Source organism: Panthera tigris, chromosome D1 (genome assembly GCF_018350195.1).
Source record: "Panthera tigris isolate Pti1 chromosome D1, P.tigris_Pti1_mat1.1, whole genome shotgun sequence".
Lineage (NCBI taxonomy): Eukaryota > Metazoa > Chordata > Mammalia > Carnivora > Felidae > Panthera > Panthera tigris.
Window position 1 is genome coordinate 97,784,289 of NC_056669.1, and position 25,043 is coordinate 97,809,331.

At 42.2% G+C, this 25,043-nt stretch overlaps 1 protein-coding gene across 8 annotated transcripts in view; it reads right to left on the reverse strand.

The window, feature by feature from the left end:
- AMBRA1 (autophagy and beclin 1 regulator 1) overlaps nucleotides 1-25,043 on the reverse strand; it is a 177,745-nt gene that overhangs the window by 76,208 nt on the left and 76,494 nt on the right. For all 8 annotated transcript variants that reach the window (XM_042959017.1, XM_042959019.1, XM_042959016.1 and 5 more), the window contains 2 exons: nucleotides 16,873-16,953; nucleotides 16,347-16,447 (listed from right to left, as the gene is read on the reverse strand). In XM_042959017.1, coding sequence (XP_042814951.1) covers nucleotides 16,347-16,447; nucleotides 16,873-16,953 — 182 coding nt within the window. The remainder of the gene's footprint in view (nucleotides 1-16,346; nucleotides 16,448-16,872; nucleotides 16,954-25,043) is intronic.

The window sequence follows — 25,043 nt, forward strand, 5'->3', positions numbered from 1 at the left end:
AAAGAAAGCAGGCATCTTTTTGTTTGTTTGTTTGTTTGTTTGTTTAGAGGCAGAGAGAGGGAGAGAGAACTCCAAGCAGGCTCTGCACCATCAGCATGGAGCCCAATGCAGGGCTCAAACCCACAAACCATGAGATCACGACCTGAGTTGAAACCAAGAGCCAGCTGCTTAACCAACTCAGCCACCCAGGCACCCCCAACCTTTTTTCTTTTTAAAGTAAGCTCTATGCCCAATGTGGGGCTTGAACTCACGACCCCAAGATCAAGAGTCACATGCTCTACTGACTGAGCCAGCCAGACGCTCTGAAAGCAGGCATCTTAAAATAAAGGATATCCCAAAATACCAAGATTATTTTTTCCAGGATTGCTAAACTCTAATGGCTTTTCTTCGGGTGTCAGAAAAGAGCACAATCTCTCTCTCTCTTCAGAACTGCATTAGCTTTTCTGAAAAAAGCCCCTTTCCCACTTGGGAGAGACACTAATAACATGAAGGAAAAGGTAGACAACTCTACCTGGTGCCTGAAAACAAAGACCAATAAGTCTGTGCTAACCAAGCTTAAAACACAGAGTACCTGGAACTAATAGTAGAAAGGGACATGAAGTTAAGGGGAATGAACAGCCAGTCAGCCTTTCTTTCACCACTATAATCTCTAATTTCTCTCTTACTTCCACCAAGTGGCAGCCTGAGAAATTCTATAATGGAGTCCTAAGGACAGTAGTTTAATGGGTCAGGTGGGGACAGGTGAGGTCTGGAAACTGCCATCAAAGCAAGCTCACTGTTTTCACTTAGATGACATATTTTAGGGGTGGCTTGGGTTGGACAGTAGTGGTAGAAAGGTATCTAAAGATTCCCAAGGTAACCCTTGGTGCTGCCTGCTTCGGATATCCCTAATAAGACCTTAAAATTCTTCTGAGGTTAAGACATAGGTTAGAATAGCTGGAAACTTCTTCAGAGCAGGTGTTCCTAAGCTATCTCTGTAGTCTCCTCACCTAGAACAGGAGGGTGGAGAAACTGGGTGTTTGAAAAAACTTATTTCAGCTTTGCACTGATATTTTCAGTTGTAATTAGTTTACCTAATAAGCAACGGAGCATTTTACCACTTTTCCCCCGTCACCTCACTTCAGCAGAATCAATGAAAATAGTTAGACCAAGAAACACTCTGTGGCTTTTATAAGCTCTCAAATACCTCTTATGTTAGCTGTACTCATTTTGCCTTAAAGAAAATCAAGTCCATATTCTGTGACCCATCACAGATAAAGGTAAAGGTAGGAGGAGAAGGGGACCCAAAGAGCAAAGGCAGAAAAAGGAAGGACAGTGGTGGGATCTCATCACCACATACTCGGGGCCTCTTAGCAGGCAAGAGGAGATAAGCTCTTTGCACAGTCCGTACATTTCCATTCTTAGTGCTGTTCTTCCTTTCCAAGTCGCACCGCGGCACCACCTCCTCTTAGGAATGGAATCTGCATTCCTCCCTTCCCAGGCTCAGCTGAGCATGTCACTTCTCTTCACTTTCCAGCAGCAAACATGGTCACACACACACATTTCAAATAGTGGCAGCAACTCCCTTTCTGCTTCATGGTCATTTCATAAATTTGGCTAAGCTTTGAGGCAGGGCAACGAGCTTTTTTTGTTTTTTTAGAGACACAGAGCAGGAGTGGGGGAGAAAGGTGGGGCGGGGGGGTGGGGGGGAGAATCTCAAGCAGGCTCCACGCACATGGAGCCCAACACAGGGCTCGATCCCATGACCCTGGGATCATGACCTGAGCCAAAATCTAGAGTTAGACGTTCAATCGACTGAGCCACCCAGGTGCCCCGTGAAGAGATGTTTAATAAGCTGGATGATGATGATCTCATAAAAGCCAACTGAAATTTCCAATGATAAGTACACACCTCTCTTGTTCATAGGCTGCCCTATTTTGAATAAAATTGCCCACCACAAAATCCAGGGCTCACAAGCAGCAGAGTGTACATCCTACCGGCCATTGAGATGGTTCTGAAAGAACATCAAGGAAGTCCTAAAAGAATCACCGGTGAGCATGAAATTTGTCTCTATGTGCCTGAGGTCCAATCCACGCATTCACATTTGGAGCCCATAAAATCAGTGTGTGTGTGCGTGTGTGTGTGTGTGTGTCTGTCTGTCTGTGTTTCTCAGCCCCATCAATCAGGTCAAAAGAAAGCTAAGTCCTGTGTTTGAGAGGAACTCAATTCTAGTCTCTCCCAACTGCTGGTGTAAGAAAGCACAGTGTGCCACAGTGACTGGGCACACAAAGATCCCTTGCCTCAGTTTTCAGGAACTTTTCTTCCAAGTTGCTCCTGTTAGAGGAGCTGTGGATTATAAATGATGCCACAGGTACAGGTTCACTGACAGCCAATTTAGTAAGTGCTCGTACTGTTAATTCTGCCAGTCTTACTCCTACACAGAAATACACGTGGCCCCAAGGGGCCCAACCACCCACAGAGCTCTTCTGAACATCTTTTCACCCTCTAGCACAGAAAAATATATCCCAGAAAACACCCAAGAAAAGAGAAAAGATAAGGTAGTTTCTCTGAAACATTATGTCTAGAAAACCAGGATCCAGTTTCCTATCTGGATGTCATTTCTAAATTCATGTCTCTCAGAACAATCCAAATACTGATCTAAGCCAAGATGTTTCTCTGAAGTTCCAAATCTGTACATCTGTATCTTTTGGTATGCTGAAACTTTCAAGTATATGTAAGGACACTTAAAGAAGCAACTAGTTTAGAGTCAGCTACCAGGCTACCACAGATCTCAAAAATCTACTTAGTTGTGGTACAAAGTTCCAGTAATTGCCCTTAATGAGCCCTCCCTGTATTTGCACCATTGAAGAGCGTCCTGACTCCAGGCTTAAGCCACATGGCTTGCTTTGGAAGAACAATAAAAGTGACATAACCAGAGACCAGAAAAGGGCCTGTGCACCGAGGCCTGACTTCTGTTGTCTGTCTTTGGAATCCTGAGATGCTACAATGAAGAAGCAGGAATTAGCTTACTGGTGAACAGAAAAGAGATAAATCATCTCAACTGAGGCTAACCAGCCTGCCAACTGCCAGATATGTCCATGAAGTCATCTGTATGTTAGTTTTCTATGGCTACCATTAGAAATTACCACAAACTTAGTGGCTTTACATAGATTTACTAGCTTTCAGTTCTGCAGGTCAGAAATCCGCAATGGGTCCTATGGGGCTAAAAATCAAGGTGCTGGCAGGGCTGTGTTCCTTTCTGGAGGCTCTAGGGGAGGATTTTCTTCCTTATTCATTTGGGTTGCTGGCAGAATTCAGCTCCTTGCAATGGTAGGATTGAGGTCCCTGTTTCCTTGTCATTGTTAGCTGGGGCCACTCTCACCTTCTATCACTGCAATGTCTTTGACTATCCTGCTTTTCTCTTCCACTTTTAAGGGCTCCTGTGATTAGAATGGGTCCATACAGATAATTCCTCTCCCCACCTCAAAATCTGTAACTTCAATCAGATTTGCATAGTTCCTTTTGCCACAGAAAGTAACATATTCACAGGCTCCAGGAATGACGATGTAGAGATTTTTGGCAAGCCATTATTCTGCCTATACACCAAGACTATGCATACCCAGCCAAGCCATCAACTGACCACAGACGGTAGCCAAGTTGGCCCAGACCAGATAAACTACACATCGAACCCACAGAGTTGCGAGAAGAAGAAATGCTGTTTTAAGCAAGTAAAGTCTGGGGTGGTTTGTGAGGCAGGAAGAGCTAACTGATGCAATGGCCAAGGCTACCCCACTCTTTTTTTTTTTTTTTAAAGATTTTAATTTTAGTAATCTCTACACCCAATGTCGGGCTCAAACTCACATTTGAGATCAAGCCCAAAATCAAGAGTTGCATGCTCTACCAACTGAGCCAGGCAGGTGCCCCAAGGCTACACCACTTCAGAGGGGTCTGTGCAACGCACAACCTGATAACATCCATCTTTTCCCCTTCTCTGCTCTAGTTCAACAAGCATGTCTAAGAGGCCACCAGCAGTTTTCTGCTCTCTGAATCATAACACAAGACAATTAAATTAGTGTTGCTTCTTCTTCCAGTCCAGATCTAGAGATTATTGCTGAAATGTAACAAGAGTCAGCCTTATTGTCTCAATAGAACCATAGAGAAGCTTTCTGATCCATGACCAGAAGCCACATACATAAAAAAAACATATACGCTAGAAGCCTTAGAGAAAGATTTGAAGGAAGGGGGGGCATCTTTTTTTTTAAGTTTATTTACTTGAGAGAGAATGTGTGAGACAGATGGGGGAGGGGCAGAGAGAGAAGGAGAGAGAATCCCAAGCAAGTTCAGCACTGTCAGTGCAGAGCCCAATGAGGGGCTCGATCTCACGAGGAGTTAGATCATGACCTAAGGTGAAATTAAGAGATGGATGCCTCACTGACTGAGCTACCCAGGCATCCCAGGGCCATCTTTTGATAGAGCAAAAGCTGTTGATGGAAGAGGGAAATTTCACTGCTACCCAACCATCTCTCCTCTACATAAAGGCCAATGAGGGCTTCGGGGCACAGCCTCTAAGCAGGGGTCTCTAACCCTTCATTAGCAGCAAATACATTTTCTCAAATGGGCTCTCCCTCAAATTTGCTGATACTTAAAGGTCTGCAAAACTTAAGTAGAAGGAAAATGCCAATAGCAAGTTAATGTCCTCTTTGCTCTTTTGGCTGACTTCCCTGCGCCTGGGTCTTGACTATTAATTGAATGCTATTCGGATTTCATCTCAAAAACAAATGAGGATGGAGACCAGAGGCCTGCCTTCCCCAGACTGATAAGAGCAGCACAGTGCAATTATACCCGAACAGCTTTGTTTTGGAATGTAATCACCGCCCCAGCCTTCTTCCCAATGGGATGGCAACAGTGTAATTACCTCTTCAGGATTCATTGTTTGGGAATGTAATTCTACAGGGCCCCCTTTGTAGGGGAAAGGAGCTGCAACAAGAATATAACAGAATTCGTAGCCCCCTCCCCAGTAGTAGTCTTGGGAGCCGAACAAATTATTTTTGTTCTCTTAAAGTAAAGCCAGAGTTTAAATTTCAGTCTGTTTTTCTACCAACAAGGAGTCTCCCATACCCCATGATGATTCTATTTGAAAAGTCCCAATCTAAAGTGAGACTGCCTGAGTCCCACTTCCCACTCGGTCAAGTACTAGCTGTGGTCTTGGGCCAATTACTTAATCTCCCTATGCCTCAGTTTCCTCATCTGCAAAAATGAGTAGTAACAGGACATACTAGAATGTTGTGAAGATTAAGTGAACATGTAAGAAGTGCTTAGAATAGTACCTGACATATAGTAAGTGCCCTTGGATTTGTTTGTATGTCTTAAAGCACATTTGAAGCACCATATTCCACAGCCATTACATTTGCAAATGTGATCCAACACCAGCTCATGGTCAAATCTAAGCTTGACTTACCATGTTCTTTCTTTCCACAACCCCTTTTGCCAGTTCAGCATGCAGGGTAATGTTGGATAATTTTAAGTGCTGTTAATGAACTAGCACAGTCTCTGAGCTATATGCCCAGGTAAAACTTCACTCTAATTGGCGGAGTGACTGTATTTCCATGTCATTCCTTTATGTTACTAGTCCAAGGGAAACTGTAATAAAAAGATTGTTGTTAGGGGTGCCTGGGTGGCTCAGTTGAATCACAAAGGCACCTAGGTGGCTCAACTGGTTGAACCTCCCTGACCCTTGATTTCATCAGCTTAGGTCATGCTTTCATGGTCATGCAACCACACCCCATGTAGGGCTCCCCACTGAGCATGGAGCCTTCCTCAGATTTTCTCTCTCCCTCTCTCTCTACCCCTCCCCCCCTCTTCTTTCTCTCTCTCTCTCTCTCTCTCAAAATAAAAGACTGCTGTGGAATCTTGCTGTTGAAAAACTAGCAGGCATTACCAAAAGGAGCCATTGGTAATATGGCAGATTCTAGAGAAAATTTACCTTTCTAGCCAGATTTATTTATGAAAACAAAGGATATACTTTCCTCACGTGCGTAACGTACACCTCGCCTTTCTCAACAGTACCCTGTTCCCACTGGGAACTTTGACCTTCTACATTCTGTCCACTTTTCTGTCTGTTCCTTGGACAGACCAGTTAAATTCTCTGCTTAGGAGAAAATGCTTTTGGCTTGTGCTTCACCAGCCATAAGCCACAAAAATAAAGATCGTGAGTTTATTGCCAGGCAGGCATACCCCAAGAATACAGTCCCATAGCTCAAGCCAACAGGAGTGAAGCTGGGTCCCTTTTGCATGGCGCATATAGCTGCAGTGAGATCGGCTTAGGACAAACCAAGGGACTCATTTCAGTAGCCCTGTAATAATGAAAAGCTGTGGTTACAGGATAACTATCTGGCTCTGGGGTGAAAATTAACTCCTAGCCAAAAGAAACACCTCCAGGGGGTCTCAACACTCCAAAAGGTCCCTGGTCACCCATCTGTAGGTGCCTCTTTCCACATTATGTCTTATACCAAGATATCCATGCTTGTTCTTGGCTTCCAGCTGAGTGGCACAGGGACCCTGGGGAAGAGTTGGCCTTGTGGATCAGCAGTTGTTAAAGAAAGGAAATTAACACCCACAGGTTGGCTCTACTTTGGTAAAGAGGGTGAGAGGTGCTGTCTGCCAGCTCCCATGGCATTTCCAGCCAGTTTGGAATAAATGAGGCTGCTTGAGCTCATAAAAAGAGAAAGAGAAAGAAAAGCTAATGTGAGCTCAGAGTTTTTAAAAGGAGGAGGTGGAAGGTTAGCATGGTTTATTAGCTTTCGGCATTTACATTGATCGCGTGGGTAAAACTGATGGAGTAGATGCGACAGCATAAGGATTGTTCCAAGTCTTTCCGGGTGTTGTGGAAGATCTCTAATCTTGAATAAAGTGGAGACTGTCTGGCTGCTGTGTCCACTAGGAAATATGGGCCCTGACCTCACATTTAGCTTTTTCTTTCCTCACATCCCCTCTGTAGATTTCTATATTATATCATTTGTTTTGAGGGGTTGCAAAATATGTCAAAGCAAAACCAATCAGAACCTAAGAAGAGGGAAGTAAAGGTTCTGGCATTACAGTGAATACTTCAGATTAGAGGCTGTCTTCAGGTGGCACCTTCAAAATGAGTAGTATTTCTGAGGAGTACACACAACCACGGGTCTTAATAAACTCTGAGATCACTCTAGGTCTGGGGAAGCCTCAGAATACAGAGAACTTAAAAGTACAAGTAAACAGTGGGGTCTCAATCCAGATATGCGGATGCTAATACTTCTCTTTTGGGGAGGAGAAAGAGGAACAGGTGGGAAATTAGTTAAGAAGTTGGGGGAGAGGTTATAGGTCAAGTCCTTCTACTTTCTGCTGCAGAAATACTGTAAGGTGCTGAACTCTCACAGCCAGCCTTCTGTTTATACATCTAGTTTAGCATTTATAGCATAATACCAACTTAGTAGATGTTTTTAGAGGGCAGAGATCATGTCGTGTTCACCTGGATACCTGGATACCTAATACTGTGCTGTATAAACAACAGAAGCTTAATAAATGCTTACTGAATCAAAATGGCTGATATACCAGCTGAGCACCCTTTAGGTAATTGTGTATTCATTCATTCTTCCCCATTATTAAAAGCTCCACATGAAGAAGAGTTATACAACAGGGGCTCACCAGCACTAATGTATGTTGGGTTCCTGGTATTACCACCACCTCATCTCTTCCCAATGCCTCTGTCTCTGCATCTGTTCCTAGCTCAGTGAGTTTTCAAGTTTTAAAATACACCAAGATCACCAAAAAGACTCTTTAAAACACAAACTCCTGGGTCCTACAATCAGAATTTCTGATTCAGTGGGTCTGGAGTAGGGCCCAAGGATATGCATTTATAACACGTTCCCAGCTAATGATGCTACGGGGTCCAGGAAGTACACTTTGAGTATCTCATGTTGCCATGGTTACACAGAGGCAAACACTTGGTCTGCTGAGTAGATGCTTATTTTATTAATACAAGTCAGGGACAGAAAACAGTTTGTCATATGCAAACTCCTCTATTCTTCCCCACTTGGGTGACATGACTAATGGCAACAGGTGACACACTAGACTGTCAAATTATCAACACAAGGACTCTCAGGTTACCATCTGTTGGTGCCATAGAGCAAAAGGCCCACAGTATTTTCAACTCACTGACCACAGCAAAAGGAGGAAAAGCTCTGCTTGGGACCCAGGAAGAGCACCATTTGGGAGAAGACAGAACAGTGGCAGATCAGCAAGATTTTAATCAGTGAGGAGACTGGCACCGCTCCAATTCATACTGGTCTCCAAAATTTATAATAAAAATAATAGTAATGATAATAGCTAACATCTACTGAATATTTATTGTGTGCCAAAAAAATACTATTCTAAGTGTCTCCTTAATTTCACTCATTTAACTCATTTAATCCTTAAAACAATCCTATAAGCTAAGTACTATTCTTATGCCCACTTTACAGATCAAGAAACCGGGGCCCCAAAAGGTAAAATAAATTAACTGAATTAATACTGTTAGGAAGTAGCAGAATGAATATCTGAACCTAGACAGTCTGGCTCTGGAATCCAAACCCTTAAACATTTTGCTATACTGCCTCCCAAGCAGTATATACTGTAACCGGCAGCTGTCCTTCCCAAACTTCACTTATTGATCCTCATAGACCTATTTAAAAAAAATGGGGACATGTTGAGAAGTTCTTCAAACTGTAGCAAAAGACATAAATCCTTGGTCCGAGCCAGGTTTGAGCCGTATCCTCCTTAACTAATCAGGATTGGCAGTTAAAGTCCTAGGGGATTTATTAAATTTGTTTGTTTTTTTTTTAGTAGCAGGGCCAAAACAAATAGAAAATCAGGCCACTCCCTGGCTAGGCTGTAAACTCCCTAAAGGCAGAACTATTGAATTCTTTCATAAGACCCAAAGTGCCTTGAAAAACGCTAAGCATTTGGAAAGTGCTACACACACTTCAAAAGGACAGTACAGGAAGGGCATAGTTTAGTGTGAAGCATCAGTGGGGAAAGATCCAGAGGAAATTTCCTGGGGGAAAGACAGAGGCACAGAAAAACTTAGTCACGTAATATAAAAGGGACAGAAAAGTTCATTGACAAAGCCCAATATTTTCCTCTAGAAAAACCTGAAGCAGCACAGGCAATTCAGCTTAGAAACTAAGACCCAGGGTCTCAGTAAGCACACTTTTCACTAGTGGTGTTAAGGAGATGCAGTGAAGCGTTGGGGTAGAATGGACCCAGACACTCCAAGGACCGGTGGACACCAAGTAAGTCAAAGTCCTGGGTCCTGTAAGGCATCTGGGAAGGCTGGGTTCTCTGGAAGGGCTGCTGCATTTACTTCTGTTTCCCAGGCAACCAAGCCAGCCCCTTATGGCCTTCACTTTCATCACTGGAGCAGAAGGAAAGGTAATTGGGTTAATTATTAAAGGAGCACTAGCTACGACCACCACCACTAATTGTCCATTTATCTGGGGTTTATAAACAGCCATCTTAATTGATGCTGAGTTGCAATGTGTCACTCACTTTATTTGCCTGGCTACTAGGTACCAGAGAGGTATAGGACATGGAGATAAAGGGTCTAACACCAGAACTATTATTCATTTCTCTTCATATTCATTTAAGTATGCCATGATGACCCTCAAATGCACTCGCTACTGTTCATCTTTCCCAGATTTGTCAATTTACGCAAAGATCTAGTATATAGTAATTAGACAATGTGTTGCATTAAAGCACTATGATATTGGGTTGAGAAATCAAGCTAATTCCTAAAAGTCAGCAAGCCCAAGGCCCCAGATGCTCACCAAATGGCCAAACTAGAGCAGACAGGCCTCCTACAAGTAATTCCTTGAGGTACCAGGGAAATAGGGAACATCTAAGAGAGAGGACAAGTGTTTTTAATAGAGAGGAGAGAGGCAAAAGACAAACAAAAATAAAGTTAACAAGGAAAAGAAAAGTCTTACAAAAGAGGTAGCTCTGTCTTACCCACAACAGGCAATAAACAGAAGGATGCCTGGGACATGAGATTATATAAAGCAATTATTCTAACACTGCATTGCTGGGTTTGTAATATATATAGATGCAATATACATAACAACAGTAGCACAAAGGAAAGAGAAGGGAATACAACTATAGTGTAGCAAAGTTTCTGTATCTTACCAGAATTAAGTCTGTATTAAGTCTGAAATAGATTCTGACAAAAGACAGTTTAAAAATCAGTAAAGAGATTAACATGGTACATTAGAAGATATCCACTTAATATTAAAAAAGTAAGCAAAGGAGAAACAGGAACAAAAAAGACAAGAGAAATACAGAAAATAGCTAAATGGTACACAAAAATCCAACTATACCAACTACATTAAATGTGAATGAAATAATTAATCCAATCAAAGGCAGAGATTGTCAGGCTGGATAAAAAACAAAAATCAATAACACAAGTTTGAACTGCATGGGTCCACTTAGATGTGGATTTTTTTTGATAAATACAATACAGTACTATAAATGTATTTTTTTCTGGGGCACCTGGATGGTTCAATCGGTTAAGCAGCCAACTTCAGCTCAGGTCATGATCTCGTGGTTCACGAGTTCAAGCCCCACATCAGGCTCTGTGCTGACAGCTCAGAGTCTGGAGCCTGCTGCAGATTCTGTGTCTCCCTCCCTCTCTGCCCCTCCCCTGCTCTGTCTCTGTCTCTCTCTTTCTCAAAAACATAAACATTGAAAAACAAACAAAAAACATTAAAAAATAATAAAAAATAAATGTATTTTTTTCTTCCTTATGATTTTCTTAACATTTTCTTTTCTCTGACTCACTTTATGATTAGAATACAGTATATAATGTATACAGTACAGAAAATAACGTATTAATCAACTGTTTATGTTATTGGTAAGGCTTCCAGTCAACAGTAGGCTATTAGTAGTTAAGTTTTGGGGTGTCAAAAGTTATACATAGATTTTCGACTACACGGGGTCATGCCCCTAACCCCTGTATTGTCCAAAGGTCAACTGTATATGTTTTCTATAAGAGACATACTTTAGATTTTTAGATTCAGAAATATATATTGAAAGTTAAAAGGATGGAAAATATATATATCACATAATCAACAGCCATAAAATAGCTGGAGAGCTATACCAACATAAGAAAAGTTAGATTTCAAGACAGTATTACTAAAGACAGAGGAATATTTTATATGATAAAAGAATTAATCAGGAAGGCATAACAACTATAAAAATATACGTACCTAACAACAGGGTCTCAAAATATATGAAGTAAAATGTGACAAAACTGAAGGGAGAAATACACAATTCAGTAACAACTGGAAATTTCCTTAACAAAGGACAGGCCAACTAGACTGAAAATCAGCAATGATATACAAAACTTGAACGCCACCATCAACCAAGTAGATCTCCTTGGCATCGACAGCACACTCCATGCAATGAAAACAGAACACACATCCTTGTCAAGCACACAGGTAACATTCTCCAGGACAGACCATGTGCTAAGCCATAAAACAAGTTTCAATAAATTTAAGATAATTGAAATCATATACCCCAGTGACATTAAGTAAGAAATCAACAGAATGAAATTTGGTAAATTCACAAATATGTGAAAATTAAAGCACACTCCTTTTTTTTTTTTTTTTAAATGTTTATTTACTTTTGAGAGAGAGAGAAAGAGAATATGAGCCAGGGAGGGGCAGACAGAAAGGGAGACATAATCCGAAGCAGGCTCCAGGCTCTAAGCTGTCAGCACAGAGCCCGATGTGGGGCTCAAACCCACAAACCGCAAGATCATGACCTGAGCTGAAGTCAGATGCTTAACCGACTGAGCCACCCAGGCGCCCCAAAGCACACACTCCTAAACGTCTAGTGGGTCAAAGAAGAAATCATAAGAGAAAAATTTGGATGACTGGGCGCAAAGCCATCTCTAGCCCAGGGCACTTGACCAGGTCTCAGTGACCTGTGGCAAGGAGCAAGAAAATCCTGACACTTCCCACTGATTTTAATCAAAACACTAAATTAAGTACATCAGGCCCACATGTGCTGGGAACAGATGATCATTAGGATGAAAGTCAAAAAGATTAGGCAGGACATATAACTAATACCCTACATTATCCAGGTCCCTATCCCTCAGAAGTTTTTTTTCTTCCAGTAATTACCAGGAAGATGTCAAAAGCCAGAACTCCTCATTTCACTTTTATGAGACCTCAAACATGCAGAAAAATACTGTAAGCTTATGAACCTTTTGGCAGTTACTCCCTACTTGAACTCAGACAAAACATAGCACAGAAGATTATGAGTCAGGCAAACAGACCTGGTTTAAAGTTCTAGGTCTGCCTCTCACCGTGTTATATTGGGCAAGTGACCTAACTTCCCTGAATGTCAGTTTTCTTCCCTGCAGAATGGAACTGCACCATCTACTTCACAGGGTTGCCACAATGTTTTATAGGAGGTCATGCATGGGAAAGCACTTAGAACAGCACGTGGCCCATAGTAAGCGGTCATTAACTTCATGTCCTTCTTTGTTATCAGTGGCTGTTATTACTAAAAAGTCAGCAGGGGGAGCTCCCCAGACTTCTGTGTGTTTCCCAAAAAATATACCTGGTAGAGCTGCAGTAGCTTTAAATTCACTTATATCTCTTTAAGTACAGGTTCAGAACTTGTGCTGCTAAAGAAGAGGCAAGACGTGGATAAATGGGTGACTGGAGGCCACTGGCAACCTACAGAATTGGGGGGAGGCACCAAGATAAAGAGGAAGAGATGAAAATTAACAATCAAAACACTTCTCTGTAGTAGCTTCTGTTTTCTATTATCACTCTCAGGCTCATGTGGGAGGAAGTAGGCAGAATGGATCTTAATTTTCTGCAAATCCGTTTTTGTTGATGACTCTGAATGGCTCTGGCTACCATCCACTGGAGACTCATTTGTCACAACAGTACTGGTCACACCTCCTAAAACTAAAGGTGTGTATATGCTTCACCTCTGCAAAAAGGCATTCACCTTTCAAAGGGTCTGGCTTTATGTTTGGAGCTAAGAACCAAACAGCAAGATTCAGGGATGGTCAACCATCTAGCCTTTGAGCTACAGGAGCACAGGAGCCATGCCTATTATTCACTCTGGTAGCCTAGAACAGTGCCTGGTACATAGCTACAAAACAAATACCTGTTGAATATAATTGTGTTGAGACCATCACAACTGCAATCCAATCACACAAGTGAAAGGTGCCTCTCCAGGAAAACTAGGAGCGCTTACTGTTAAAAGCCCAAAAAAGTCATTACTTTAGGAGCTCTATTACAAGATCGCAGTAAGTGTAATAAAAAGCAAAACATCTGTGTCCAGGAGGGCAAGAAGGCTTAGAGAAAAGGCTAGTACATAATGATTTTCTTCAGCAAGCACTGCTGGTTCATAAAAGGCTACGTCTAGAAATCACTTAAAACAGAGGAATTAAAGCAAGTAAGAAAAACCCTGAATAACTTCTTCTAGATTAAGGTCCTTGAAGAAGAACGCTATTTTGACGCTCTGTCCTTTAAAATAACTGTAGGGAAGCAGACTAGGAGACTCTGGAGTCCTGCTGCCTGGTTTTGTCCTGGCTCCCCAACTTCTAGCTGTATTACTCTGGACAAGTTAGCCTTCTGGGCTTTAGTTTTGTCCACTGTTAATTAGGTAATAGCACCTATCTCAGGATTACTGATTTACTGGTAAAGCACTTAAAATACTCCCTACTATACAGCAAGTGCTCAATAAATGAGAGACTTTTGGGGGTTGCTGTTATTATTATTATTATTATTAAAATGTTCTCAAGAGAAGAATAAAAGTAATACAGCTGTCAACAGAATCTAGAGGGACACCCAAACTACAGGTACCCCCATTTCCTGAAAGTCTGTGTTACACCGCTTCACTTTTACAAAAGGCCTACAATCGTATTTGTTTTCACTAACTGAAGAAAATCCAAAGAGGATTCTGATTTTCACTTTAATGAAAAAAGGCAAAAGTGAAAATAGCGTTCAGCGTTTGTTTTATAGAGAGCTATTGCAGAGGCAGCATGCACCCTGGGCATCAAGCTGCCATAGCTTTGAACTGTGTCTGTGAGCACATTTGTGCTTTATCTCTATTTTTTGCATCCATTAGCAAGATGTGTCTTAAAGTATGAGAAAAGCCTGAGAGAGGTTATTTTTGGGGTCTGGGTACACTAAAAAATTTTGCCATATAAATTAATGGTAATTGCTCCTTTGCTTTGTGTCATTTTGGCTTGTGAAAGGCTTTATAGAACACTCCGGGGTTTTTTCGTTTTTTTTTTTTTAAGTTTATTTATTTCGACAGAGAGAGTGCATGAGTGAGCACAAACAAGGGAGGGGCAGAGAGAGAGAGAGAGAGGGAGGAAGTGAGGGAGAGGGAGAGAGAAAGAGAAAGAGAAAGAGAAAGAGAGAGAGAGAGAGAGAGAGAGAGAGAGAGAAAGAAAGAAAGAGAATCCCAAGCAGGTTCCGCATTCCACACTGAGCCCAATGTGGGGCTCGATCTCACGGACCCAGAGATCATGCATGACCTGAGCCGAAATCAAGAGTCGGACGTGTAACCAACTGAGCCACCCGGGTTCCCCAGGAACACTCTACTTCTGAATAGCAGAGGAAACCTGTATCTACAAATGATGAGGCTTTTAAGAAAAGACCAATAGGTTCTCTGTAACATGTATCTTGAGAAAACAGAAGAAACTAGTTAATTGTGAAAGGAAATCATCTGCTAACCTAACTCAAGTGAGGTTCTTAAGAATCTAGATTTCCTTCCCCTTGAGATACTTGGCATCCTTTGTTAGAGAACTTTTCTCAGTAGATTTCATATCTCTAAACAACTGCCTGCTAGAACACAACCCCAATAGTCAAAAGTATTCATAAGTGAAAGTGGGCCGTATGGGGATCAGACCTCTAGGCATAAAGTAGGGTAACAGGAAATGTAGGTAGAGTTCTTAAATCAAAAGAAGAAAAAACATACAGCTGTTCCCACGAAAAGCTAAATGCCAAGGAAATAGATTTTCCAGCAGTAGAGGAGCAGGAGGTGCTGTGTGGGGTGGTGGAGGCAGATGTCTGGAACAAAGGGTGGAGAAGAGCTCTGTAGTATTGCCTGGCAGCAAGTGATTATCTGCCAGGGAGGAGCTTCTATGTGCCATTAGCCAAGCCACACAGAAACACCAAGCATGGAGAGGCATAGAGGCATGGGGTCTTTTACCAAATAGGGCCAGAGGTCCTAGGACGAGGTTGTCAGGAGACCATGCTATAGTCTGCTCCCCTGGCAAGGTGGGCCTACAAAGTCCTGGTGTCTAGCAGAGAAACCACTGAGGTTTCTGGGATTTCTAGGCCTTGACACTGGGGTCAAGGATAGTCCTGCCTAGGGGAGGCCAGATCCCATGGCCTTCCGGATGTCACAGTAGCCTGGTTAGAAATCACATTCTCTTGGGCTGACAGTGCCACTGCCTCACGGAGATCCCTTCCTACCTTTAACCACCACGATGGACCAGGTTTTCCAAAACATAATGTCTTTATGAAATTTTTAATAGATGCTTATTAAAGACACACATAAATGTGGATTCATTTTTATACCTTTTATGCCTTTAAATACATAAATACAGAGGTTGGCAGTGGAGGTGAGGGGGAAAAGGAGGAAAGTGCATGATGGGGAAATAACCTTCGTCAGGAAAAACCAGAATTCTGCTTTGTTTCCTTCTCTAGACACTGCCCAGAAGCAGGAGCATATACCATGTATGACAGCCTGGTCACATCATATATCTTAGCCCATAAACATGGGTCACTAAGCTATTCAGTCACCATAAAACTGCCTCAGCTGGGCTTGTCCAGCCCATTTTCTGTTTCTGAGATCTCTGAGCCAGCTCTATGGGTCTCTTCTCGTCCTTCTCTGGAAGATTCCACAGTGCCTGGAAACTCCATCTACTGGCAGATGAGTGAAGGGTTGAAGAGGTGTGCATTAAGCTCCTAATTAAATCACAGGATCTGGTTCATGAGTATCTCACCAACCAAAACATGAACAAGACACCTTTATCATTCAATTAAAAGCATAGCCAGAATCTAATTGCTGGATTAAGAAATAAGTAGTTTAAACAATTTTTTGAAAGAAAAAAAAAAATGAGGAAAGTGGGAACGGGCAAGATAAACAGCTTTGTTCCATCCTAGTTTCCTGCATTGAAGTAAGGAACTGAGTATAAGACCTCAAAACAGTTTCAGCCAGATGCCAAGAGGCCATCGCATCCACATAAGTAAAGGAAGGGACAGCTTTATCTGGCTCCTCGCCCTTTCAGCTTTTCAAAATTCAAAGAAACACCTCCTTACCTGCCAGGACTCTGTTAACAGAAGAGTGAGTAGCCAAGCCAGGCTGTCCACGTTCGTGAAAAATCCCTGCGTAAGGCAAGTACTCAGGCAGCAAGAAACGCCTATAAGAAGGAACCACGTGTGAAAAGCCTATAAAAGACTACTACAACACAAAGGAGATATACTATCCACCTACCCCCAAAAATCAAAGCTAAGGGATCCACTAAACCTAGGAATCCACAGAAGCCCAACACGGGGTAAAAATTGCTGGGATTTATCCTTCTGCAGATTTGTATCTCCTTCCTGATCTTTCTTCTGCAGTTTTGCGGGGCTTCTAATCTTGAATAGGATGCTCCCAATGCCACTTGTCCATCTCTTTTCATTGCGGCCAATCATCTCCTGTCAAGTCATTAGGTGGCAGGGCTGGATTATAGGCTCACTAGGAAATAATTTCAGATATGGAATCCAAAGCTCAGAAAGTAGGTTTAAAAATGAAACGAGGCTCTCATAAAGGCTCCCTCATCAAGGCTAACTACCAAGTTCTTACCTTGGGACAAAACGTCCAAGTGAAGGTGCAGACATCCGGGCATTGCGTGGAGCTCGGTGCCTGGATCTGTCACCATTGTCCCTGGAGAAAACAAAAAGACTACATATAAGAGAGTCATTAAAGCAGAACCAGATAATAGCCCAAAAGACAAACATCCCCTAAACTAAGTTCCTACACTTAGGTGAAGATCCCAGAGAAATGAGTCATCTGGTTGCTTACTAATTTGGATGGCACATTAATATACTACAAATCTGAGGGAGCCTAGATGGCTCAGTCATCTGAGCATCTGACTGCAGCTCAGGTCATGATCTCGTGGCTTGTGGGCTCAAGCCCCACATCAAGCTCTGTGCCAACAGCTCAGAGCCTGGAGACTGCTTCGGATTCTGTGTCTCCCTCTCTCTCTCTGCCCCTCCCCCATTTGCACGTACACTCACTAATCTCTCTCTCTTTCAAATAAATAAACACTACAAAATTCTTTTTAATATATACATTTCTGGAGTACCCCAACCAGAAGATTTATAAACATTTTCTAACAGCTCAGTAAGAAGGAAGAAGATTTTTCACGAGTTAATGTGATCTCTGATCTGAAACTGAAACCAAAAGTCCTCTAAAGGGACCTGGAATGGAAATGTATAAACTTTTTCTAGATTGAAAGACAGAGAAATTTTGGCTTTGGGGGATCCTGAAGGAATCCTCCCATTGATTTCATTCAGCAAATGGTTATCTCTAAATGAATCTGTTTAGGCCTTTGGTGTGGAAAAATCACTCATGAAAAGTGAAAGAAAAACAACACAACAAAAAGACTAAGCAGTCCCTTCTATTAGGGACTGCGAAATTGGCAATGATGAAGAGTATTAGACAATGTAATCCCAAGCATTTGAGTAAAAAGAAAAAAAGTCTAGGTGTTTTTCTTTATGGTCTGTTAAAACAATAGTAATAACGACCATTTATTAAATATCTATTAAGTTCTAATATAAAGGTTATTAATACGTTATTCTATTTAATCCTTCTAACTACCCCATGAGGTATTATTAGTAGCTTTGTTTTATAGATACGGAAATGAAGGAGCAGAGAGGCAAATGCCCAAGGTCACACAACGAGTAAGTGGCTGAGGCAGAATTCAAGGAGTATCTACCTGATTCTGAAGCCCTTGCTCTTTCCCCTATACTTTGCTGCCTCCTACAAGAAAAGGGAAGACAGGGACTTCACGTGGCTTAGTTTCCAATGCATCAAAGGAACAATAAGCCAAAGGGCACTGGCTGGACAGAGCAGTTAATTAGCTGCTTAACCAACTCCACAAAATAAATGAACCTCTGAAAGCTTGATCTGGTATTTTTTCTGAGTTCTCCCTTTGGATTATCTTCAACTTAATGAGATCACCTTCAAACTGGCCTCGGAACCAAAGTTAAGACAATACTCTGGCTTTCAAATGGGCCACTGGGAGCTTTACAAGCCAGAAATGAAAGCCTAGGAAGGTTTTTATATTTTGGTGGGTTTGGATGCTGAACATTAACAGAGAAATCAATATCAGGGATATTGGAACCTGATCCATTAAAAGTCAGTACTCGGTCTTTATTTTCCCCAAAGAGAAGGCATACTGTTATTTTCCTTAACATGTCATATCCCTTTGACTTGAAACTCTATAGATGAAGGGAGAGGCAAGGGGAGAGAGAGAGAGAAAAGACCATATGGAAAGTAAAAAGGTTATTAAAAACAACAATGAAATCAGGAGTTCCTGAACAGTAGATCATGGCTCTGGGAAGCCCACAAATTGTTATAAGATTTTGGCAGCCACATGTACACAAGGAATAAATGAATATCGAACAAATAAGTTAGTTCTCAAATTTAGCATATTATTAATTTTCAAATAAATCCAGCTTCAAGTTTTGATCAAAGTACCAATTCACTTAAAAATACAAATGAATTCATGATAGCTTTTCATAACAGCGTATTTTACTTCTCAAAGGACACTAAAAGTCCAGCTAATTATCATGAGAAAAGTTAGCAAACATTTTGAAGTTAAAAAGGGCCCTAAGGAAAAGAAGGGTCCCAAGCCTCAAAAAGGTTAAAAACTAAGCTGTAGAAAGAAACATCATGGGGTAACTGTGAGTACTTGTTCTGTAGCTAGGAGAGAGAGCTGGCCTTCCCAGAATCACACTGTGGAGCTGACAACTGGCTTCTGTAAGGTCTCAAGATGCCTCTCCCTCTGGACAACAAACAATACTCTATCTGGTGAAGAGAGGGAAGGAGAAGCCAGTGTGCTAGATCGTTCTACTGCTCAGCAGTTGCCAGTGCTCAAAGACGGCACAGAGCTTGGTGAAAGGACACCAGAAGACAGTTTAGAAAAATGAACAAACACACCAGGGCTGGGGAAATTTCCGGGCTCTTTCGACATAATTCACAAGCCTCTTTTCCAACACCTACAAACAACCAACTTTCTGATTCAGTTTCTCCTTCCATTTGAAAAAGCGGGGGGGAGTGAGACACAAAACATGGCCAGAGATAATGGCTTTATAGTATTTAGAGATCACTGGAGGATATACAGGAAAATACGAATGAGATCAGCTGGCTCAGATACAAACAAAGTCTCAGACTGATGGTCACATTTGGCACCATAAAAGAATCAATATGTTGAGCAGAGATGCATCTGCTGGTCCTCAGCTTAACATCTTGACTAATGATAGAGAAGCAGGAGCTAAATGGCATCTCAATAAAATGTAGACAAGACTTCAAATTAAAAGCACTGAGAATTCTAGCAAAGGGGAGGAGTAACATCATGGGACTCACAACGACTAGAAAACTGAAACGTGGTGAACACACAGATGAGGTGCTACCTATGGGAGAAAACAGCACAGGACATCTAGGAGAAAACAGCCTTCACTAGGAGAAAAACAGCTTAAATACCGTTCTAAGAAAAACCCTGAAAACAGGAATGGGTAAGATGGCAAAGACCAGAATGTTCAAGTGAGGCAAGAAGAGGGAAAAAGGCCCTGGACATTAGTACTGGCCACAGAAATCCCTAACTAAATGCACAGCTCCAGTAAAATAGAGGCGAAGAGAGCAACTAATGACTCCGCATTCTGTAGTCTGGAAAGAAGGGAGGATTCAGAAATAAGGAGTTAGACTGAGGTGCACAGTCAGTGCACTCAGTGCACAGCCTATCCCCAGTGGGGATGGGAAGCCAGCAGGGAAGGGGGAGAGTGGTAAGAGTTCCAGGAAAAGGGCAAAGGAGTTAAAAGTACTTAAAATAATGCTGTACTGAGAAAACCACACAGACTCTGCCACTCACATCAGTGCTGATACAGGATCAACATGAGGCAAGGCTGCACGAGCTGAAGGAGGCAAAACTAGTGAGGCAGAGACTGACGTGAGTGGACTGGAGGAGGTCTGTCAAATGAGCAGTAGGTAAAGGCAGACCCAGGGAGACGGTTTACCTTAGGAATGGTGGATGGTGCTACGTACTGGGGCCTAACATAACACAGCCCGTGCCCTTCCATACTGAGACTTAAAAAAAAAAAAAAAAAGCCATGAGGAAGAGTATGCAAATATGCTGATTCTGCTCCTCCCTCACAGGAGGACTATTTGTCACCAGAATGCTTTTCAGGGAAACACCAAGAGAAATCCTCATCAATTTCATCAGCCAGAAGGTGCCTTTAAGCCAGCAGGACAGAAGCTGGCAGAGTTATTAATGGCTTTCCCAGCTGCTGAACTCTGTACATCTCTGATTAACTCTCAGAGGGGTATTTGGGAAGGACAAGGGGTGGAGGGAATAAGACTTTCTTGTAAAAGATTTTATAAGGGGAAAAAAAAACACCCTTCAAACAATAAGGCATCCAAGACAAATGCCAAATATAAGAAAATGCTTCTCTGGAACAAGGGAGAGAAACACAGCAGCGACTCTTGCTAAATGCCTGGGATTAATTGCCTCAGAGAGAGGCTATAATTTAAAGGAATGAAAAATACACCTACAGACTGCCGGCTGAGTCCTGACCAGACAGTCAGCTTGTCATTCCTCCTCATGACAAATGGCTCTGACTCGGGCCTTTATAAATGAGGCTCTTGCAGCAAAAAGCTCAAAAGGCCATTGTCCTCTCGACAATACACAGTTGACTTTGCTGAAAATTAGACTATTAAAAAAATAAGTGTCTCCCTATGCTCTTCTGTTTTTATTCAATTTCCAGACAACAGAAGGCCTAGTTGGTATTCCTGTCCCTGGATGGCACAAGTCCTTTCCTTACCCAGGTGCTCTTGGTAAGAAACCGAGGCCCTCATCTCTATGCCAAGGACTGTGCACACGTGTAAGGGTTTAGATATCTGGGAGGAAGGCTCAGGCTCTGGGGGTATCATTCACAGGGGACAACTAAGAGCACGGCCCCCTTGGAACTGCAGAGCTTTAATTTTTCCCTAAGGAACAGTAATAGATAATTACCATTTACAAATTTCTCTCTTCCCTTATTCTACCTTTCATTTCATCTGCACATATTCCATATTCCTACTGTGCATTTTACATTAAAAAACAAATCTATAGGGGGGCCTGGGTGGCTCAGTTGGTTAAGCGGCCGACTTCGGCTCAGGTCATGATCTCGCGGTCCGTGAGTTCGAGCCCCGCGTCGGGCTCTGTGCTGACAGCTCAGAGCCTGGAGCCTGTTTTGGATTCTGTGTCTCCCTCTCTCTGACCCTCCCCGTTCATGCTCTGTCTCTCTCTGTCTCAAAAATAAACGTTAAAAAAAAAAATTAAAAAAAAACAAAAAACAAAAAACCAATCTATATCTCTAAGTGGTTATGCCCTCCTTCCCCCCCCCCCCCCGGCTGTTTAATTCTTTCCTTCTGTGTTTTCCCCTTCTATACCCAAGTACAATCCACACATATTCCCTTTTCCTTCTCTTCTAGCATTCCTCAAAATGAATATTCATATGTATTTTACTTGCCCAGAAAGAATGCTAATTCTAAAGTTGCTGAGCAATAGCCTATACTTCTAAGCAATAGGCTCAAAATCCTCAAGGAAAGAGCTAGAATTTAGATAGGCATATATTTTAGAAATGTGTTGGGGCTCTCCAGGTACCAGATATCCTATTCCTGATCCCCAGGAAGTCTCCCCACTTCTCTGAGACTTTTCATTATTCTGCCTCTGCTGAACACAAAGCAGGTTCATCTAAGGTAGTTAGCTCCAACAAAGATCTGAGCACTTTAGGGGTAAGCTTCAGAAATTATCCACTCTGATTTTACAAATCAGACACTGAGGCATAGGGTGTGAAAGGGACTTGCCCAAGATCAAATCTGTCAAGTAACAAATTTGACTCAGCCTAAACTAGAACCCGGGCCACTCTCTACACAGGAGTTGTCAGGCTAAGGGGGCAGCAGGCACTGATGAGTGATCCCAGGTCCCACCGCAGCTGCTCTAGGAGTCACTTGCTGTTTTACCAATTTAGTTCAAAACTGGTTCAAGTAGGAGTCAAAAAGGACTCAGGCAACATTTCATTTGGAGAAGTAGGAAGTGAGACAGCTGAGCTTTCGCAGCTCATTTCCCAGGAACATTCACAAACAGGCCCCACTCTTAGAAAACACCAAGCCTCTTACACCCAATACTTAACATTCAGTCCTCGTATGTTCTCTCCTCTATTTCGCCCACTGCTTCCTAAGTGGTTTTCCTGCATCCATACACTTGCCACTTTAGGTCACCCCAACCAATGCTGTCCGAATTAGCTGCCTCAAATACATCTTCAATAATAACTTCCCCCAGATAAAAATACGATCCAGGGGCGCCCAGATGGCTCAGTTGGTTAAGTGTCTGACTTCGGCTCAGGTCATGATCTCATGGTTTGTGAGTTTGAGTCCTGCATCAGGCCCTCTGCTGTCAGCACAGAGCCCGCTTCAGATCCACTGTCTCCCTCTCTCTCTGCCCCTCCCCTGTACTTGCTCTCTCTCCCTTCCTAAAATAAATAAACATTAAAGAAAATAATAATAAAGTCCAAACTTTCAGCCAGACATTCCAGGCCCTCAGTTCAGGCCTTTCTGATCTTCTCTATCACATTACAAGCATTCTGTAGCTCTAGCCACAGATTTATTCAGGGTCCCCTGTAAATCATCTATCTCTGGGCTTTTGCTTACGCTGCTTCCTTTGAATCTCTTAGATTCTACTGTACCTATCTCCTGTACCCTAACTTCATCCTCCACATCACTTCATCTAAGTCCTATGCAGTCTTCCCACCCAGTTGAAACCCATGGAGCCTCCTCACATCTCCCCAAATACTCTCTTCCCTTCATAGAACGCTGCTCTGTATTTTAGTGCTACCTTATTACAGTCTGTCTCGGAAGTTATTATGTAAAAATCTGCTCCCGTTATTTCATAGCCTAAAACTCTTCAATGACTCCCTTCACCTACAAAATAAAGTTTACCTCCTTTGCAAGGTACAGGAGACTCTCCAAAGATCTGGTGCCACCTTAAGTCTCAGGGCTCATCTCCTGCCACATATCTTGGACTTTAAAATCTAGTCAAACTTATCAACAAGGGAATTTCTGAAATATTCCATGCTATTTCACGTTTCTATGACTGTGCATTTATTTGTCTTTCTCCCAAGTATGTCTAGAAGTAAAGGGCCTGTTGTAATATGTATAACTTTCTCTTTTATAAACCCACCTTGTAGGGGCGCCTGGGTGGCTCAGTCGGTTGAAGGTCCAGCTGCAGGTCAGGTCATGATCTCACGGTTTGTGGGTTTGAGCCTTGCATCGGGCTCTGTGCTGACAGTGTGGAGCCCTGCTTGGGATTCTCTCTCTCTCTCTCTCTCTCTCTCTCTCTCTGTCTCTCTCTGCCCCTTCCCCATTCACACTTTCTCTCTCAAAAATAAATAAATAAAAACTTATAAAAAAAAATGAATAAACCCACCTTGTAAAAGAAGCAATCAACCACTACAAAAATCAAGTAAGTGAAATTATTGAAAACTCTCTGGTAAAAAGGAAGAGAACAGTTCCTTATCTCATCCCACTTTAAGAACGACTTCTGTATAACACCACCACTCACCAAATACAGCTCATTGCCTGATTCCTGACTGTTCTAACAGGTTGCAGTCCATAAAGAGAATAGCTTTAAAGTGTGTTTCCTTTGAATTTCTCTTCTCCTTCTAACATCAAAGAGTCTATGGTTTGTAAGTTAAAGAAAAGAACAAAAGCAACTCTTCTTCAAAATGAAGTAGACGAGAACACTCTCCAAAGATTTACTCTTCCTTTTCTTGGCTACAGTTATGTATCTGTTATTAGCAGGCAGACTCCCACAGGAGTCCCGGAAATTCTGGGCACAGAAGAGAGAGCAAGAACAAGTACTACCAATGGCATGTAGCTTCACTCCACTGGAATTTCTAGCCACGAGAACTTGAAGCAAGTATATGAGCCTCACAAAGCTGCCAGGATTTCGCCTATAGACAGACAATAAGAATAGTATTATTTGGTTTCTAACGTGTTTTCTTTGCCATGACTCAACTAAATTTCAGTTACGGCAAAAGGGCAGGTGAAGAATATTAAATTCTGAACTAAAAGCAAGCAACTCCTCTTATGTCAACCCAATCAGATGGTAGAGCTGAGTGACAGCCTTCAGAACTCTCAGCTACATCATACACCAAAAAGACCTTTTAACAACTTCCTTGCTAGAAGGTGTCTAGCAAGGGGACCATTAAAGGAGTAGTCCTTTCTGTATGAGGCTCTCTGCACGTGTGTATGGGGTACTGCTAGAACACTTCATTCCAAACTAAGGAACCAGAACCCATCTCTGGCGCCCAGAAGTTACTGTCATACAATGAAACATTTTTGCCTGTTTGGTCATAATATGGATTTCTGGGTAAAAGGAACTCAAACACAACCAGATAAATTAGAAAAATGAAGAAAACAGATGTAATAGATCTAAAGTGATTTCATCTTAAGGCTGAAAGCCTAGAATTCTCACTGAGACGTTTTTCCAAAGTAAGCCTAATGTCACAACGGTGAATGAAGAACTTGCTCTCTTCTGAGCTAGCAACAACTTGAAGTGAATATAATTCCCCTGTGGCTGGGATGTGTGGTGGAGATATTTGCGACTGATCCAGTCTGAAGCTTCTCCAATTGTCATCAGCTCTGGGTATTCTTTGCCTTGGAAGGCAAAGCAGTTACAAAAAGAGGCAAGAAGGGCAAGAAATGAACTACGG